Raw genomic sequence first — 18,400 nt, 5'->3', positions numbered from 1 at the left:
GTGTTTAGAAAATAAATATGAATATACTATAAAGTTATATAAAAGTTATGTTAACCATAAAATATTGAAAACATAAACCTCAGATCAGAACCTTCTAGAATGGACACAGCTCAAAAAACAAAACGTTTTCTTTGTCTGCTGCAGATGCATCAATATCATTTGTAAACCTATGATTAGTATTTGTCTGATTAGGAAGACCTCGTACATTCATCCAAGTGAAGAGAGTTTTGCCCATGGTATGACCCTTACCAGTTGCCTTATGACGAAAACATTAACTTCGCGCATACTCAGTGTGTCTGCGCAGCACATTCTGGTGTTTAGCTAGTTGGGCCACACACGTCTGGGGCATTCTATAGCCGTTACGAGTCGAGCATCATAAGGTGATTCGTCAAATATCTTCATAAATCACAAATAATATCTGGTTACACTCCCTAAATATAGAATTCGTACAATACTATAATACTTGGGCATTGTTTGCTAACACACAGTTAGCAACACTGTCGAGTATCGTTAGCTTTCTGTGAGCACAGCCACTAGGTGGATCAAGAAAACAAACGCGTCGTGTAAAACGCCATTACGAACTGCTTCATCAGTGTGTCAGCCTAGACACGATGGCGACAGAAGAGAAGAAGCCGGAGACCGACAACATTAAACATTGTTCGTCGTCGGGATCTGGCAGTAAGGTGCGTTAGCTCGTCAAGGTAGCATACTTTGACACTAGCCACAGGGCTGTCAAACAGCAAGACAATCACTGATGTGTTCTTCTGTTTAGAAGGCAGGCACTTCCTGACCTGCAACATGAATAGCTTCAGAAATAGTCCTATAGTGTGATTGTTGTTGTATACGATATACTAAGCTAGGTGTTGCAAAACGCTTCCTCTTGTCAACGTGGAGAACACGTTGTGATATCAGGGCTCTCTGAGTGGTCAGGATAAACTTTGCTTTGCTTAGTTAAACGTGTAAAAGTCAGTGGTCATGTTTCGTCTTTTTGCTATTCTACAATGACCTATGTTGTACATGTGTTGGATGTCTTTGGTGTATTGTTCTAGGATTACCAGTATACAGCATCTCGGTTAATATTGTCATAATACAGTCAGTATTGTTCCATGTGGATTTACATGTGTGGATTCCTTTGTATTTCCAGTCCAACCCAGCCAAACCAAACTATGCTGTGAAGTTTACGTTGGCCGGACACACCAAGGCTGTCTCCAGCGTCAAGTTCAGCCCGAATGGAGAATGGCTTGCCAGCTCGTGTAAGTCCTTCCTCAAGCGACTGCACTGTGACAAGAAGCACAGACCACATGTGTGTGAGAATCTGCATGGCATGTCATCCATGACAACCCTGCATCCAATACATCTCCTTGACAGCCCGTGCATCACATGTCATGACAGCGCCTCGTAACTAAGCACATCAATTAACAATTTTGGCCGTGCAGAGACGTTCCGAGACGTTCCTCGATTCGCTGATTTTCGGTTTCACAACCATTTTAAACACGCCGAGTTGCACCTGAGATGGACCAACTCAGAAGTGGGGCCACAGTGAGCCCGACCCGCCCATTAGTGGGCTGCGGTGATGTTGTCCCTGGTTGCCGTTTGGAGCGAGAAGTGATCTCAAATTGTAGGAATGTCTTATATATAATGTACATTTACAATATACCTATACGTTGGTTCCTAAAAGTAAAGGGTTATGAGGGTTTAGATAGAAGTGTACTGCAGAGGTCTTGGTTTGACGATATGTTCTTGAAAAACCAAATAGCTTGTGGAAATAGGACAATAGGACATTTATTTTGGATTAGTCTTCGTCTAAAGACTAAACATATATACACACAATATTGCACACTATTAGACATGTTTTCCACATGTTTTTTCCCTAATATCAAGGTCATTGTGTGGCACTCAAGGCAATATGTGTGAAACTTTATCTAATGTGTGACCAAGGGAGCAAAAAAGGTCAAACTGAATTGTCAGAATCATTGCGGATATCATTGTGGCCGTTGCTGTCCGTCTGAATCCACCCAGATATATTTCATCTCTCTAAAAACGAATCAATCCCATTTTACTGTAAGCCATGACATAAAACGAAATATGCAATAAGTGTGTGTGTTTTTGTTTCATCGAGACAAGTGCTTGACCAGTTAAAGACACACCTTCAAGCGGCTCCCCTGGTCGTAAAGGAACTGCAAACAGTGCCTGGCTGCTGCGCCTAGTCTGCCGGGCCAGAGTAGTACTGTGGACAAATGCCACTTGTCAACCCTGCATCCACATGCCACCTCAATGTCAACCCTGCATCCACATGCCATCTCAATGTCAACCCTGCATCCACATGCCATCTCAATGTCAACCCTGCGTCCCATGTCAGCTCCTTCATCACTCATGAAGGAGATGATCCCCAGGAGATTCTCTAAGTGTGGTTAAATCCCTTTCTGTAGCGGCGGATAAGCTGATAAAGATCTGGGGAGCATACGATGGAAAGTTTGAGAAGTCCATCGTCGGTCACAAACTGGTAAGGAGTCCAGTTAGCTCCACACCGGCACTGTTCCAGTCCAGGTGTCCTAACGAGTCTTAAAGCGGGTCTTAATGTGTGTTCAGGGTATTTCTGATGTGTCCTGGTCTTCTGACTCCAACCTGCTGGTCTCTGCCTCGGACGACAAAACACTCAAAATCTGGGACAACTGCTCTGTAAGGCACACAAAATACACATTGCCGAAATACAAATGCATGCATTGAGTTCTCAAATGACCTCACACACACAGCATATTTATTCATGAATTCTAAACACAAGTAAATGCACGCAGGGATTTATTAATTCTAGACACTCTCACTCACTCACTGACTGACTGACTGACTGACGCGTGTGCTAATATTTGGAATGGCATCCTGATCTTTCAGCTAAAACTCTTGCTAGTTTACAGCTTATGACTTAAAGTCTGTCTGTTTGCCCGTGTGTCCAGGGAAAGTGTCTGAAGACGTTAAAGGGACACAGTAATTATGTCTTCTGCTGCAACTTCAACCCACAGTCCAACCTGGTGGTTTCGGGTTCGGTAAGTCCTGTGTTAAATACCGTATTTTCCGCACTATAAGGCGCACTTAAAAGCCTTTAATTTTCTCAAACGACAGTGCGCCCTATAATCCGGAGCGTCTTATATGGCGAACACACAAACACTTAGGCCCCGCCCACACGGAGCCGAAACGGGCGAAAACTATCCGGTTTCATTTTACGCGGTTCAGGGATCTCTCCGTAAAGACGGAGTCATTTCGAAACCGCATCGAGCTGTAGAAACACTGTAGTAAATATTCAAGGCGCTGGTTCTCCACAGAAAAAAGTGGAGCGCGTCAAGCCTGCGCGCCGTATACAAACATTAAGTCACGAGGAGATTCAACCTTTTAAATTGAGCAGAAATACTTTTTAATGTACAGTTAGTAATTACATTATGAAGGGGCATTATTTAAAGCTACAAAAAGAATACAAATAAAATAAAAAATTCAACGCAACTCTGACGTCCCCCAGCTGGTGGGGGGCTAATGCCATAATCGTTTGCGTTTCATGCGTCCACACGAATCCGAACAAACGTGCGGATTCGGGGAAACCGGATTCGCCGGCTCTGTCTGGACGGTCGGCTGAAACGCACAAGACTTATGCGGTTTCACCAAAACATCGGCTTCGTGTGGACGGGGCCTTAGAAGGCGAACACACGTTCACCAAGACGGGGAGACGGCGCCGGGCGACTTACGCCACTTATCTGCCAGTGGATCGTGGATGCCTGGGCTGATATCAGTCTCAACTGTGGTTCGAGCTTTCACAAAGGCAGGAATAATCACTGAACTGCCAGGCAGCAGTGACACTGACTCGGATAATGACGAGAGGGAGCCGGGCATGGTGGATGCCGTACTCGCCCAACTGTTCAATTCGGACACTGTAGAAGAAGAATTCGAGGGATTCGTGGACAGGGAATTAACTGAAAAATATACAGTTACGTATATATATATACGTAACTGAACAATGTTGAGTTATGCACTAACGTTTGAATTAGCGGTATCAGACTGTTTCTTTTACGTGTTTACAACTGAACAAGGCTGGGAGATATTGTTAATATATGCACATTAACGTTTGAACATCGTTACCATGGGAGTGAACGGATTTGTCGGAACGCTTAATAAAGTTTGACTTTATCTGACTGTTTTGTTGACATTCCCTTTAGCACAGCTCCATCTAGTCGATGCATAACGCAACCCCAGTCAAACGTTTGACAGCAGTATCTTCTATTCTATGAGCCTTATAATCCGGTGCGCCCTATATATGAAAACAGTTCTAAAATAGGCCATTCATTGAAGGTGCGCTTTATAATCCGGTGCGCCTTATAGTGCGGAAAATACGGTACTACTAAACTACTCATTAACCTGTCCTCACCAAACACCACTCTTCAAACGTGTCATCATATACGACATCTAATCAACAAGTACTCGTAAAGCCAGCCCTATAAATATATGCTAGTCTGAATGATCCATCTTGTCTCACCGTCTTTGCTTGTGTGCTTGTAGTTTGACGAGAGTGTTCGTATCTGGGACGTGAAGACGGGGAAATGTCTGAAGACTCTTCCGGCACATTCTGACCCTGTCTCAGCTGTAAGTCGGACCACTGACTGCTCAAACGAAGCGTGTATGCTCTGTGTATTACTCTATTAAGGATGTGTGCTGGTCCCCAGGTCCACTTCAACAGAGACGGTTCGCTCATCGTTTCTAGCAGCTATGATGGTCTTTGGTACGTTTATTTACTGACACACCTACGGGCACACACACATTCTGACTGAATTCTATGCTTTATGAATATTCCTCTAATAGTATAAAGGTAGCCTTCCATCAAAAAATCTTGATTCAACCTTCGCTACGCATCGGATTCTAAACCAATCTACCTGTTTCTAGCCGTATCTGGGACACCGCTTCAGGACAGTGCTTGAAGACACTAATTGGTGAGTAGTGGGGATTTATGCCAACTAAACATGACCATATATATGCTTTTACATGACGGAGGATTTAATGGACTTCAACAGGACCTAGATGTCGAGTTTATAGATCTGGCCACCATTGTGCCGTTTCCTCTAGACGATGACAACCCTCCAGTTTCGTTTGTCAAGTTTTCTCCCAATGGGAAATACATCCTGGCTGCTACTCTTGACAAGTCAGTATTAAAACATAAGTTTGCCCCAATTATGGAAAGTGGCATGTCTATATCATCAAAAAATGATCCAAAGAAAGTAACATGAGATTTCTCTATGTTGCTCGAAAGTTTGAGCCAAATCTTGCATGTCGCACCTTTTTAATGAATTCTAGTTGGTTTTTGGTTGCTAGCTAGGTGAGTTTTGATGTGAGTAGGCGTACAGCTGTCTGATACTCTGTTGTGTTTCACAGCACATTGAAGCTTTGGGACTACAGCAAGGGCAAGGTACGGCCTGTCTGCATGTTGTCATGTCTCCCTGTTGTGTGTGTGTGTGTGTGTGTGTGTGTGTGTGTGTGTGTGTGTGTGTGTGTGTTTATGTATGTGTTATCTAAACCGTGCTGCTCCTATAAAGTGCTAACATCCTCTTCTGTTCCACTAGTGTCTAAAGACGTACACAGGACACAAGAATGAGAAGTATTGTGTCTTCGCCAACTTCTCTGTCACTGGCGGCAAGGTGTGTATATGTGTCAGTGTTTTTTAAAGAAATCAAATGATATGATCAAGTTCCTGTGAAACCTTGTTTGAGAAATTGTAAATGAGTGTTCAGGGATGAACTCGTGTGACTTGAAGACTCCCGTTCAGCCACCTGTTCGTTTTTGTAAAACCTTACTGCTGGACAACGAGCAGTCCTCCAAGCTGTTGGCATCAGATCAAGGGCTCACTGTGCTAGAGGCCATCCGGAGGCACTGGCCAGGCGTGAACCTGTTCACCCTGTGTTGTAGTGGATCGTGTCGGGGTCCGAGGACAGCATGGTCTACATCTGGAACCTGCAGACCAAGGAGATTGTCCAGAAACTACAGGGACACACAGGTAGGACCCCGCCGCGACCTACCTAGCCTGCTCTCCTCCTCGCTGCTTCTGCACACACAGGCCTGTGTCTCACCCTCTGTCCCTCAACCTCTGTCCCTGTGTGTCTTCAGACGTGGTCATCTCCACGGCGTGTCATCCCACGGAGAACATCATCGCCTCGGCAGCTCTGGAGAACGACAAGACCATCAAACTGTGGAGAAGCGACATTTAGAGCCGCTCTGCAGTTGACTTAATGTTCGACGGACTGACGGCTGCACTGTTTGATTAACTGACTATTACACAGATTTACCACAGACTGAACTGTTTGACTGACAGCTGGATTGATTGATTTGCTTTAGGGAGGACTTGAGGAAGAATTGAGCACTTGACTGACTATCGGGCCGATTAGCTGCTGTACGTAGTTGCTGTCAGAGAATGTACTTTAGAAGAATCTCTTGGCTGTGTTATCGCGGCAGGACCAGATGATGCCCTACACACGCTTCAGGAGTGTAGAGCTTTGTCCCGAATGTGTCTTGGGTGTGGGTTGGTTTCTGTTAAAGGCTGAATTTATCTGGACACATCTAAGCCTCTGCACTCACCCAGCGCCCGGCCCTCACGTCACTCGGTGCGCCCGTGGATCAGTCCTCCCATTGACCAGTTCCCCGCGTTAACGCCACCCGTTTTCTTCAGCTCTTTCCTTTTAATCAGTAGTTTTGAAGGTTTAATAATTGCAGTTTCTCTTCTTTTGTCTCCGCTCTTATGACACTGCTGTCATGCCTTCAGACGTCTTATTTGTTCATCTAACGGAATACTGCAGTCCAGCTTGTATCCAGCTTGGGAAGTCCTCTGGAACGTTCAGTTTTTCCAAAGCCCATGACCATAAATGGCCGCCAACACCACCATCCAACCTTAGCGTGGATGACTTTTTTGTTGTCATTTATTTCCTTGTAAATAAATATTGCTGTTTTTGCCTACGAGACAATGGTGTGGTTTGTTTACAGGTAAACATTGAGGAAAATACGAGATCCTTAGCATGGCTTTGGGTGCATAGTAGACATCTGTTTAGATCTAAAGTCGGATGGCAGAAGGGCTCCGATGAGGGAAATTGGCTGTAAAGGTTTCAAACAAACGCTGTAGAAATACATTTATTTAAAAACGTCATCCTTTTTCGCATATTATTTTTCTTCAATATAAATGAAACGGGACACAATGCGTATCTCGACCCCTTGCAGTTGTATGTGTCCATGCTCTGTCCTGTCTCCCCAGAAGTTCTGCTAGAACAATAGGCATGGTTACGGTGGAATGAGCACCCTACTGACATCAGGACCACGGAATCCCTATTCACCTCCCGCCGCAGGCAAAAACATTTTCAGACATATGTAATTGAACAGTTTAAATTAAATAAATAAACAAAACAGGAAACCCAGCAATCAAGGCAAGCTTGGCTAATTCAAATACAGGCCACACACACACCACGTGTTCTCCCCATCGATGTATGGTTCTACCGCCACCTGGTGGACACTCAGAAGAAAAATAGGTATATTCAACTAGGTACACACTATTCAACATTGCTGATATAAAAGTGGATTCATAGTTTTAGAAAATGACAAGTTATGGCCTAATTTATTATATATTTAGTCTTGGTGGAGTAAAAGTCTTAGACATGTGTGACACCAAGCGTCAGTGCGTGTCTTGTTAAGACATTCGTATATGAGTACATCAATAGTGCAACAGTCATTATTTTTCAATATTTACACCCTCAGTTAATTAATTACAGTTACTCTTGCTTCCCTTGGACGTATGTATTACCTCCTTCATGTAGACATGTACAAAAATGTATATATCGTATATACATTTATAAACATATTTGATTCATCTACTTACTTACGCTTTTTCATACTATTTTGTATTTAACTTGTGACAGACCATGTTCCAGCGGGTGGCAGTAGTGTGCGGGTTTCTGCACATATTTTTAAACGCAGAAGAAGGGTTTGGGTTATCGGTTGTTCTTGTGATGCATGCATGATCTTTGACCAGATGTGTTGTTGAATTTACAATTCCTATTCTAAAAAAGAGCTAATTTGAAACCATGGCAGGAGGAGTTAAGTATCCGGAGGTCTACCTGGACATGCTGTCGCAGCCCTGCAGAGCGCTGCACATTCTCCTCAGCTTCAACAAGGTGCCGTTCACCATCCGGACCGTAGCGCTGAGGAAGGGTGAGCACAACCGGCCAACTAACTCATCTGTCAACTAGTCAACTAACGGTGGCCAGTCAGTACTTTGAATTCATTGAGATTTCTGCCTCGAGAACTTTCTCTTGCGGTGACCTTTGACCGAGTAAGACAGCAGTGGACTTTGGCAGGGGACGCACCTTACCTTCAGTTTAAACCCCTCACAAACGGCTTACTCAACAACTTTTAAGCATGGACCTAAAACGTATCCCTTAACACAATACAATGCCTCACAAGGAGTCGTTCAACTTTCATAAATTTGAAAGATATACATGTTGACATTCGCACTTTCGACATGACTTGTATAATATTGGTTTGTGATGCAAGGGATTCATTTAATCATTACCAAGGCATCAAACAAAACCACTACTATCGTGTCTATGTGAACGTCGTACCACTTATGTATCCTATGTTGTATATGCACATTGCATACACATTGCTTGTCCGCAGGAGAGCAGAAGACTCCAGAATTCACAAGTTTGAATCCGATGCAGAAGGTTCCCGTCTTGGTGGACAACGGTTTTGTCCTCACTGAAAGGTACAAAGACTTCCTAACGTGACCTCTGACCCTGGACTCCGAATTGAAGGCTGTTTGGTTGATTTATGTTTTTGTGTCAGTGTTGCCATTTTGAAGTACCTGGTGACCAAGTACAGCCTCCCAGAACACTGGTATCCAAGCCAACCAGAAAGGAGAGCTAAAGTAGATGAATACATTTCTTGGCATAACACAAACACTAGACCGCACACCGCCAAAGTCTTTATAACAGAGGTAAAAACAAACACACACACACTGCACGATTTGCACAAACCGTTTCTCTTGCTCACTATTCCTGTTGGTCTGTGTTCCTACCTGCGTGTTTGTCTGGTCTGTGTCCTCAGGTGCTGATCCCCCGTATGACTGGTTCTGCTGTGGATGGTCTCAGAGTGGAGAGGGCTCTGGCTGAGCTGAAGGACACTCTGGATATGCTGGAGTCCATGTTCCTCAAGAGGCAGCCCTTTCTGTGTGGGGACGACATCACTCTGGCTGACCTCCTGGCTGTCTGTGAACTCATGCAGGTGGGCGCCCGGACACGCAGGCCATAACATCTTTCTGCCAAGTCTCGTGGCAACACCAAGCTAGTTTGCATCAGTGGTTTCCTATATCTGAGGTCACCAGGACTCCGTTAACTATCAGCATTCTGACTAGTATTCTAGCCATTCTTGAGATGTTTATCTCAGGATGGAGTCCCATCTAACTCAATTGGAGATGGTTGTAACTTGGAGCCATTTTGGTTTAGAAACGACAAAGTTAAACTATCAGGTACTTTTTTTTCAAACACCTCATTGGGATGTTTCATGTTTGCTTACAATCTATGCTTTTATCACGCTACACCCAGAAATTGATGAATAAATTAAAGTCATCGACCAATATGGTCACAACCTCTTTTTATTTTTTTGTTTGGAACAAACTGAGAGCTGACATTGTTTGGGGCACACTGGAGTTTTGAATAACAGAATAATTGCCATGCTAAGAAATCTATACACTGAAAGTATTGATTGACGCATAGCCTAAATACTGCAAAAAAAAATATAACGTTATATATAACGTTTTAAAATCAGTTTAAATTGTTCGATTGACTATTTCCTCTTCTAGCCACTAGGGGGCGACAGAGACGTGCTGAGCGATAGGCCGAAGCTGCAGCGATGGAGAAGCCGCGTCCAATCAGCGCTTGGGGAATCATTTGACGACGCCCACTCTGTGTTGTACAAACTTCGTGACAACTTTAAATCCAAACTCTGATGTTCTTTGACATAACAAGGGATAGCCACAGAGCTGTCAAACATCGCAGTGCCTTGCTAGAATGTTTTTTATTCAATTAAGTGGAATGCAATTTGCAAAGTTGCTTGCTTTTATAATCTAGAATCCATCAATACAAGATACCAAACTAAGATTCGTTAATTTACACATTGAACTCAGAAAAGGTTGTATAATACGGTGTGTTGTTTAATCAGGTCTAATAACTAAACAGCCTACTCTCTCCTCTACTGGCGTCCTTTAAAATGAAATGAGGGATGGGACTGTGTCAATGTTGTCGTTAATAAAACCTTTGACAGAGCCTTGGCCCATGCTTCCATTATCATGGTCGAGTTGTTTCCTCGGAGATCACAAGTGTCATCACACGTTGTCAGGCTACATCATGATTTTTTTTCTTGTTCATGATTTGAAAAGCAGCATATAAATCAAGACCAACAAGCCAATTCACCAGTGGACAAAAAATGGTTTAATTATAAAAACATATTTACAGTGACTGACATTTGTGGTCATTGTACGGTCTTCTTGGGAAAATTTCCGTCTCCCTCCTCGTCCTCTCTCGGCCTCTTGTTATGCGAGAGTTCCTGCTGGACACACAAACACACTACAGTGGGCGGCGGCAAACGTACGGCGTGGTCAGGTTGGGGCTCTGCATAAACAGAAACCTAAATACATGTCGGGTCCGATATGTGTTACCGTGTCTGAGTCTTGAGGAGGGTACATCAATTTATTGGCCTGGGCCAACATCGCAGGGTCCTGAGAAGCACACAAGTCACTTATTAAATAACTGTCTGAACACATGGTGGACTAATGACAGTGGTTTAGATGACGGTACATGTTTTAGCCTTTAAATGTTTCTATATGTAGCTCATGGTTTAGGGGGGAGTGCTTCACCTGTAACCATGGATGTTGTAAAGCTGATGTGATGGACAGGCGGAGGGAAGGATCAACCACCAACAACTTCCTCACCATGTCCTTGGCTGGAACACAAAGTCCAGTTTAAATGATGCGCGCACACCATCACACAGCCCCCTTTAAGAGTGCGTCAAGTGTGACATCCAGGGATTGCATAATTCAATGGAGATTAACTATGCCTGTGACCTCAAGAGGGATACCCATACATCTTTAAATCTACCTCCATGTGTCCTTTTCCTTTTTCAATCTCAGTACATAGCCAGAGACAAATCATAAAGTTACGGGAAAACTGACCAACGCTAATGGCGGAGTAATGCGTGTTTCCACATTCAAGGAGAATTCCAGGAGGTTCCAAACCATGTGAGCGAACAACTACATCAAGTTGAAATCCACTGAGCCGCTCAGATTTTGTCTTGGCACCTTTTGCGACGCCATATGACTCAATTGGGCTAATTGGTTCCCTCAATCCCTGTTCCACTATTGATGGAACAAGGGGAATCGGGACACTAATAAAGAGCAGGACATCTATCGCCTGGCGTGTATTGGTCACATTATAAACAAGCCGACCAATTAGAAGTCCCTCCATGGCAGCTTAGTGGCTTTGGGGTGTGTGTAGATTAGGGATGTGTCGGTCGCGACCGATTCGTTACAACGAACGAATCCCGAACGTGAACGACAAGAACTGGTTCCCCAAAACAAGAAGAACTTGTTCTTTGATTCTTTTTTTTAAACATAAACCAAAAATATCGTCACGTAAATAAAATATACAAACGAACAGAGCTTCGTCTCCCCGCGACTTATATTGATTGAGTCTACAACGTTCTCAAAGATTCAGCCAATGAGAGGTAGCAATGGTGTTGCAATGGCACCTGGGTAAACCAATGACAAGGTGGTACCGTCGAATATGTGCGCTTTCTGTCTGACGTATCTTGGGTCATACCATTCGACGTGGGGCCACTCATATATCCCCCCACATTTTTTCGAAAATAGACTTGACCTCCATCTGTTTATTGGATAAACGCATTTCCCAATCCCTGGAGTCTTTGCTCCATTCTACGTCAATCTAAGAACAAACAAAGAAATTAAACTGCAGTTCGTATTTTTTATTTATGACCATGAAAGTTCTGTAATGCCTGAACAATGAAGAATTAAATGTAAAGTAAAATAAAATTATAAATGTAAAACCATGAATGAAATATAGAGAGTAAGCAAGTGGTATAAATATTGGTGGGACGTTTGGTTATACTATATAGTATATCTTGTCGATTTCCACGGGGTTTAGAGTTTAAATTATGCTCACGGCCGTCTCGCGGGGGGGGGGCGGGGCAGACACCAAATGACGTAATCTGACGTAACGAACGAATCAAATAAACGAATCGTTATAGTGAACTGAACTGAAAGAACTAGTTCCCGGAAAATAATCATTTTGCCCATCCCTAGTGTAGATAGTGTAATCTTTGGGGTGTGTGTAGTTAGTATTTATTCTTTGGGGTGTGTGTAGTTAGTATTTATTCTTTGGGGTGTGTGTAGATGGTGTAGTCTTTGGGGTGTGTGTAGTTAGTATTTATTCTTTGGGGTGTGTGTAGATAGTGTATAGTCTTTGGGGTTTGTGTATATAGTCGTTGCAGTGTGTGTCGATAGTGTATAGTCTTTGGGGTGGGTGTAGATATCATGAAGTATGGAGTGTTGGGGATGCGTGTGTAGATGGTATGTAGTGTTTGAGTTGTGCGTAGATGGCATGCACTGTAGTCTTTAGAGCGAGTATAAATGGTATGTCGTGGTTTGAGGGGATACCTTGGTCCGAGATCCCTTTCCACTTAGAGGGCACCATGGTGAACTCCCCCTGGATGATCTGCTCCTGCACCGAGGGGCGGGACGGGTGCTGGTAGAATGGAGCATAGCCCCCGAGACTAGAGGGAGACGCGGGGTCATGAGGTCCATCGAGTTTACATGATGAGGCACACACTGTCAATGATAATGTCGTCCTAATGTTCATATTTCTACCGCCCATCGAGGGGATACACTTTGTGTTTTGTTTGTAGTTCTTGATTAAATAAAAACCTAACAGGACCCTGAAGGAGCTCTTTAATTTACATTACTGTGCTATTCCGTCTGCTGTGACGCACCCTCTCCGGGATTAACAAATATCATCTCATTGTTTAAATCCATAAAATCCTCCAGATGGGGTAAACATGGAAGAGAGAGAGGAGACTGAAGAGAAAGCTTTTTCCATGCCGACAGACACTGAAGTGAGTGTCTTCTAGCAACAGGGAGGCAGCATTAAGTGCAGTGTGGGGGGGGGGGGGGGGTGGGTGAATAGCTTACCAGACGAAGAGCAGGACTCCAAGGCTCCAGGCGTCGACGGCAGGCCCGTAGCCCGTGGTGGCAGCGCGGGTGAACACCTCGGGGGCCAGGTAGGACGGGGTCCCACACAGGGTCCGGGACAACGTCTCCCCCTCCAGAATCTTGGACTGGTTAAAATCTGTGACCTGGACAGCACGCATTGTGTTGACAACACTAGAATGCATGAACCTTATTGTGCATATACCTTGGTGACACAGATGTGTGTGTAGCCCAGTAAGAGGTGTGTACCAGACGTGTGTACCTTAATCAGACAGGTTTTTGCCTGAGAAGCCAATAGAATATTCTCGGGTTTCAGATCCCTGTGGATGATGCCATTCCTGTGGAGGTACTACACACACACACACACACACACACACACACACACACACACACACAAATTGCTCCAGGTAAACTTTGTGTTAGGAACCAAAACCAGAGCTGAGAGCCAACAGACACGAGGAGCTCCGAATTCCCCGAGTGGCTGTGAACCAGTCGTCTCACCTCCACTGCCATCAGCATCTGGTAGAAGTACAGTTTAGCCACAGCCTCATCCAGGCCATGTCCCGCCTTCACCCTATTAAACAGCTCTCCCCCCTCCATCCTGACAGACGGACAGAGAGACAGACAGACAGACAGACAGACAGAGAGACAGACGTCCGATCAAGAGAGTTCCTCAGAGTGGGTTGAAAGGCTTGAGGCGGTCGTTGACTTACAGCTCCAGGACGATGTAGTACGTGTCCTCTGTCTGATAGAAGTCCTCCGTTTTGATCAGACATGGCTAGAGGAGGAGGAGAACAAACCGGGTTACAAGGCTTAACAGTCTTAACGAGTGTCTGGGGCCGGCACATCTCGGTTTACACACCAGGCAGATTCACTTGGTGATCAAAGACTTAAGAGTCCTACTCTAAATGAGAGAGGATATATACTACGAACCAGTGTTCCTTGCTCTGTCAAAATGATTCTATTTTGAAATTGTGAAATTTAACTTTCAACTTTTAGCATTCGAACACGTCAAGTGGAGGTACGCAGACCCCCCCCCCCCCCCCCCCCCTGCAGCCCACTCACGTGGTCTATCCTCCGCAGGATCTCGATCTCCCGCTCTGCGTTCCTGGTGGCCGTCTGAGCACAAACACAACACATCACGACTGCTCAGCCTACGGACAGCCGGAAGACAACAGCAGAACTCCAGGCCGCCCCCAGGTGACGGCTCTCTATAGAGTTGAACAACTGACGAGGCGACAAAATAAGGGAACTTAAAGTGCATTTATTACTCTGTGTATTTAATAAGGACACCTGTGAAAGTACCCGGGGTGACTCCAATTATCTGATGCTACTTGTGCTCACAGCGATCTGCGCTGGATCTGACGCTGGATCTGAGGATCTGACGTGGGGGCGTAGTGCACACAGGGACAGGACCCACACCCAACGGGGTGACTCACCCCTACTGAAGGGAAGTTCTTCTTGTTGATGATTTTCACCGCCACCTTTTTACAAGTGGCCCTCTCAAAAGCCAGCTTCACTTCGCCGCACACACCCCTGGGAGAAAAATTAAAAACAGAACCACCAAAAAAAATAAAAAATCAAATGTAAAAACCGAACCGGGACGAGCGTTGACGTTGAGACGGACTGGACGTACGTTCCGATGCCCCTGGAGACAAGGTACTTCTCCTGAAACTCTTTAGGGAAGATGGTCTGGTCGTCGCTCACGAGGTCCATAAACACAAAGACTGCAGAGACATGGACGGATGGGAGACCGTTAGAGACAGACAGTTCTAGGAAGACAGACTGTTATAGAGAGGGGGGGGGGGGAAAGCCCGAAATTCAGACCGAGATAGAGAGTTATAGACAGGCGGTTAACGAGAGATAGTCATAGAGACAGAGATATGGACACAGTTATAGACCGACTAATGCCAAGCTCACACAGCCTGAGTAACATTAATAAACACCCCCGCAGCCTCTTGTTGCGCAGCATTAACCAGCTCGTACTTTCCCTCTCTTCGCGCCATGCCCACCTCATCTTCTAGTGACTGTCAAAACTGCTCAACAGTTTTTGTTGGCATGATTGCTAGTGTGCAGGTCCAATCATCCCGACTGCTTTTCTTCCCGCCACATTCAGCACCCCTAACGCCCATGACCCCATGAACGGGGATTCATGCGTTACGTCATACGTTGCGCCTAACAACCTGCAGGTCCTCTTTAACACTGAATTATGAGTGTATGTGATGCACTTTGTAACATTGTGTTTTAAATAGAGCTATATAAATAAAGCTTCATTAACTTTCTTTCTTACACTACAGGACTTTCAATCCGATTCCGTCGTCAAAGAATTCCTCAAGAGAAATGTTCCGGTCTTAGTGTAATCTGGGAACGGTTAGGAAAACACCCTGGATCTGTTGACCCGAACGTTCCTCGGATCTGAGGTGATCCAAGACACGATGTTCCCTACCCTAGAGTTCTTGGTATTATCTGAGAGACCCCTTGGTGGTTGTATCCTACCTTAATCAGCTAGGCTTTGCTAGATTTAAACTGCTCTCCTCGGATGGGATTGTGAGAGATTTAAAAGTGTGGGCTTGGCACCATCGTCTGCCTATCACTGTCTCTCTCTCCCGTCTCTCTAGAGAGACTAGTTATAGACTCACTCAAAGCTCCCTCCTATCCCGACCAAGCGACCGACAGGAGACAGAGAAAGAATTGAAGACAGCGACTGATAATGCCAAGCAATATCCATCATAATACTGATACTGATGAGGCCCTCCCGGACGCCACGCACCACGGTTGCGCTCCTCCGCCAGAGAAACCACAGAGTTGTTGACCAGCGGGTGCTTCATGTCCTTCCCAACAAGCGTCCCGTCCACAAAGGTCCCGTTGTTACTCAGGTCCTCCACTAGGAAGTTACCCCCCTCCTGGAGGAGAGTGATGCATGCAAAGTGAGAGACAGACAATGTGGACCACGCCGCAGACATGACGACGTCAACCGCTTGACCTCAAAGAACGTTGAAGATGGTGCCATTATAAAAAACGATGATATGGACAGGCAAGACGAGACACATCTAGATTATAATAACAGAATGAAGAGTTTCTTTGATGTTTTGATCAATGAACTAATAAATATAACCCAAGTAAACCAGAAACAATTATAAAATGGAGATTGATGTGGCTAAACAAATGATTATTTAACCCACCGAGTGGACGGCTCAGGTTAGCTTCGGACCACCTGCGGTCATGGTCTCTGAACCATTTTTTTTGTGAGATCAATTATGTTTTTTGTGAGACAGGCCAAGGCTGTTAGACATCAATGGTAGTTGTAAGACAGATGACGGTGGTTGTGAGACACACTAAGCTTGTGAGACAGACTAAGCTTGTGAGACAGACTATGGTTGTGAGACAGAGGGTTGTTGCAAGACAGAGGGTTGTTGCGAGACAGATTATGATGGTTGTGAGACAGACTATGATGGTTGCGAGAAAGACTGTGATGGTTGTGAGACAGGGCCTCGGTAGCCATACAGGCCCTGTCTGTGTGATGACTGGGTTTGTGCAGCAGGAAGGAGTACCCTGTAGATGCGGAAGTGCTTCTTGCTGTAGATGAGGAATGATTCGAGCCGTGGGTCCCCAATCACATAGTCACATTTGAGGTCCCGCCCAAACAGGTATGCATCCTCCACACAATCTGGTAACACATAAAGAAAAGGTAGCTCTGTGTCAAGCCCAAAGGATATTTTTTGCAGAGGCCAGATTGCGATTTTACAGAGATCACCAGGGTTTACCAGTCTGCTGTCACCACTAGGGGGAATTGGGTATTGCTGTCCCGGATCAATTGCTTTCACAAAAATCCCACACTGTGCTAAAGTATCCCTCCATCATAGCTATGCAATGACTGTGCTTGTTATGGATCAGCATATCTATAGATCCTTTATGCAAGAGTTGTGCAGTGAATGTAAACATGTAGTAAAAGATGGTTACTGAACCGATTTACTTGACATGTCTTGATTAACATAAACAATCTCAGGCTGAGGATGTTTTCATCTGCTGAACAAGGTGCCTGTGCACATACATTTAACAGGAAGGAACATATAAGTATAAGGCCATCCTCAGAGGTCAAGTATAAATCTGCATTTAATGGGATATGGTTTAGATCTAGAGATAAAGTATAGATAGTGTTCTTCCCTACGAGCTACCAGCCTGGCGGCCTGCGGTCCTACTCACCGAGGGCGCGGAAGCCCCTCTTCATGGGCAGCATGCGGCCCCAGGGCACCGGCTCGGGCTCCTCCGGCACCGAGGCCAGCGTCACCGGGATGGTTTCCACGCTGCTCAGCGTCCCCGATGACTGGCTGCTCGAGGTCGGCCCGCTGGAAGAACCAGACCCAGTAGCAGAACCAGAGCCGGCCTGAGCCTGGCTAGCGGTAGGAGGCGACTGTGTCGGGGCCTGAGAGTTGGACAGGCTCTCCTCCTCTTTAGACATATCTTCAGACATGTTGACCTGAGGTGGAGTGTCAAGTTAGTTAACCTGCAGTGACAGCCTGGGGGACTTTCTTTGTGATGGCTGTCCATTGTCGTTTTATGACCTAACGTGTTGTGAAAATGTGATGCACATTCTGGGCTCTCTAAGCCCGTTTCGGTCTTAGCGAACAGGTAGAATGCATTGTTTTAAAATATTACAAATCAGTTTTCAAACAGTGCGAGATACACAAACAACAGGAAGTTTGGCAACAGTCAACTGTTAGCGGAAACTTGACTCAAAACAGGCAAAGATGTCACGAGATTCTAGGATGCCAGGTTACAAATCATTTGTATTTTGTCCGTCCACACATTCCCTCCAAAAGGCCATCCACCAATCGCCTAACGTTATTCCTAGTAATCACAACTGATAGCTAGTGACCCTTAGCCCAATTAGCGTTTACATCGAATCGCTAGTATGCAAATCGGACCGCAATGAACGCCATAACGCCCGGCTCACACTTACAAGTCGGGATATGTGTGTTCTGGTGAGGCTTTAATCAAATCAGCTCCACTGTCTTGCAGGCTCATGGACGCTTCGTGCAGCAGCTCCAGCTCTCATGTGGGATTTCCCGGGACTTGGACACACCCCGCCCACCTACTACGTCAAGCCATACGGTA

General features: G+C 45.2%; 3 protein-coding genes across 5 annotated transcripts; 2 read left to right on the top strand and 1 right to left on the bottom strand.

Annotated features, from left to right (window-relative positions):
• The first annotated feature begins 280 nt into the window (after window positions 1-280).
• Window positions 281-6,986, top strand: LOC132458814 (WD repeat-containing protein 5-like). Its single transcript, XM_060053124.1, has 13 exons — window positions 281-683; window positions 1,145-1,253; window positions 2,430-2,503; window positions 2,590-2,679; window positions 2,952-3,041; window positions 4,540-4,623; window positions 4,704-4,759; window positions 4,921-4,967; window positions 5,101-5,176; window positions 5,407-5,440; window positions 5,595-5,669; window positions 5,938-6,025; window positions 6,136-6,986. Exons 1-13 carry the CDS (start codon window positions 612-614, stop codon window positions 6,234-6,236), a joined length of 996 nt encoding a protein of 331 aa, XP_059909107.1. The 5' UTR covers window positions 281-611; the 3' UTR covers window positions 6,237-6,986.
• A 960-nt stretch (window positions 6,987-7,946) lies between these two features.
• gstt2 (glutathione S-transferase theta 2) lies at window positions 7,947-11,161 on the top strand. 2 transcript variants are annotated; one of them, XM_060053135.1, is made up of 5 exons: window positions 7,947-8,220; window positions 8,686-8,773; window positions 8,854-9,004; window positions 9,115-9,291; window positions 9,869-11,161. In XM_060053135.1, the coding sequence occupies exons 1-5, from the start codon at window positions 8,094-8,096 to the stop codon at window positions 10,013-10,015; spliced, it is 690 nt and encodes a 229-aa protein (XP_059909118.1). In that variant the 5' UTR covers window positions 7,947-8,093; the 3' UTR covers window positions 10,016-11,161. The 2 variants fall into 2 exon arrangements, with proteins under 2 accessions (XP_059909118.1, XP_059909119.1); XM_060053136.1 differs by having other exon boundaries at window positions 7,965-8,220; window positions 8,854-8,935.
• Window positions 10,474-18,390, bottom strand: chek2 (checkpoint kinase 2). Of its 2 annotated transcripts, none has more exons than XM_060053103.1 (15): window positions 18,246-18,390; window positions 17,489-17,762; window positions 16,837-16,952; window positions 16,056-16,188; window positions 14,922-15,012; window positions 14,725-14,821; window positions 14,351-14,404; window positions 13,999-14,063; window positions 13,787-13,886; window positions 13,548-13,634; window positions 13,268-13,431; window positions 12,737-12,852; window positions 10,922-11,007; window positions 10,724-10,783; window positions 10,474-10,614 (listed from the first exon to the last, which is right to left on the bottom strand). In XM_060053103.1, exons 2-15 carry the CDS (start codon window positions 17,754-17,756, stop codon window positions 10,537-10,539), a joined length of 1,515 nt encoding a protein of 504 aa, XP_059909086.1. In that variant the 5' UTR covers window positions 17,757-17,762; window positions 18,246-18,390; the 3' UTR covers window positions 10,474-10,536. The 2 variants fall into 2 exon arrangements, with proteins under 2 accessions (XP_059909086.1, XP_059909087.1); XM_060053104.1 differs by having other exon boundaries at window positions 10,474-10,611.
• Window positions 18,391-18,400: the final 10 nt, after the last annotated feature.

Source organism: Gadus macrocephalus, chromosome 6 (assembly GCF_031168955.1).
Source record: "Gadus macrocephalus chromosome 6, ASM3116895v1".
Classification (NCBI taxonomy): domain Eukaryota; kingdom Metazoa; phylum Chordata; class Actinopteri; order Gadiformes; family Gadidae; genus Gadus; species Gadus macrocephalus.
The sequence above is the reverse complement of the archived record's forward strand: the minus strand, read 5'-3'. Positions and strand labels throughout refer to the sequence as shown.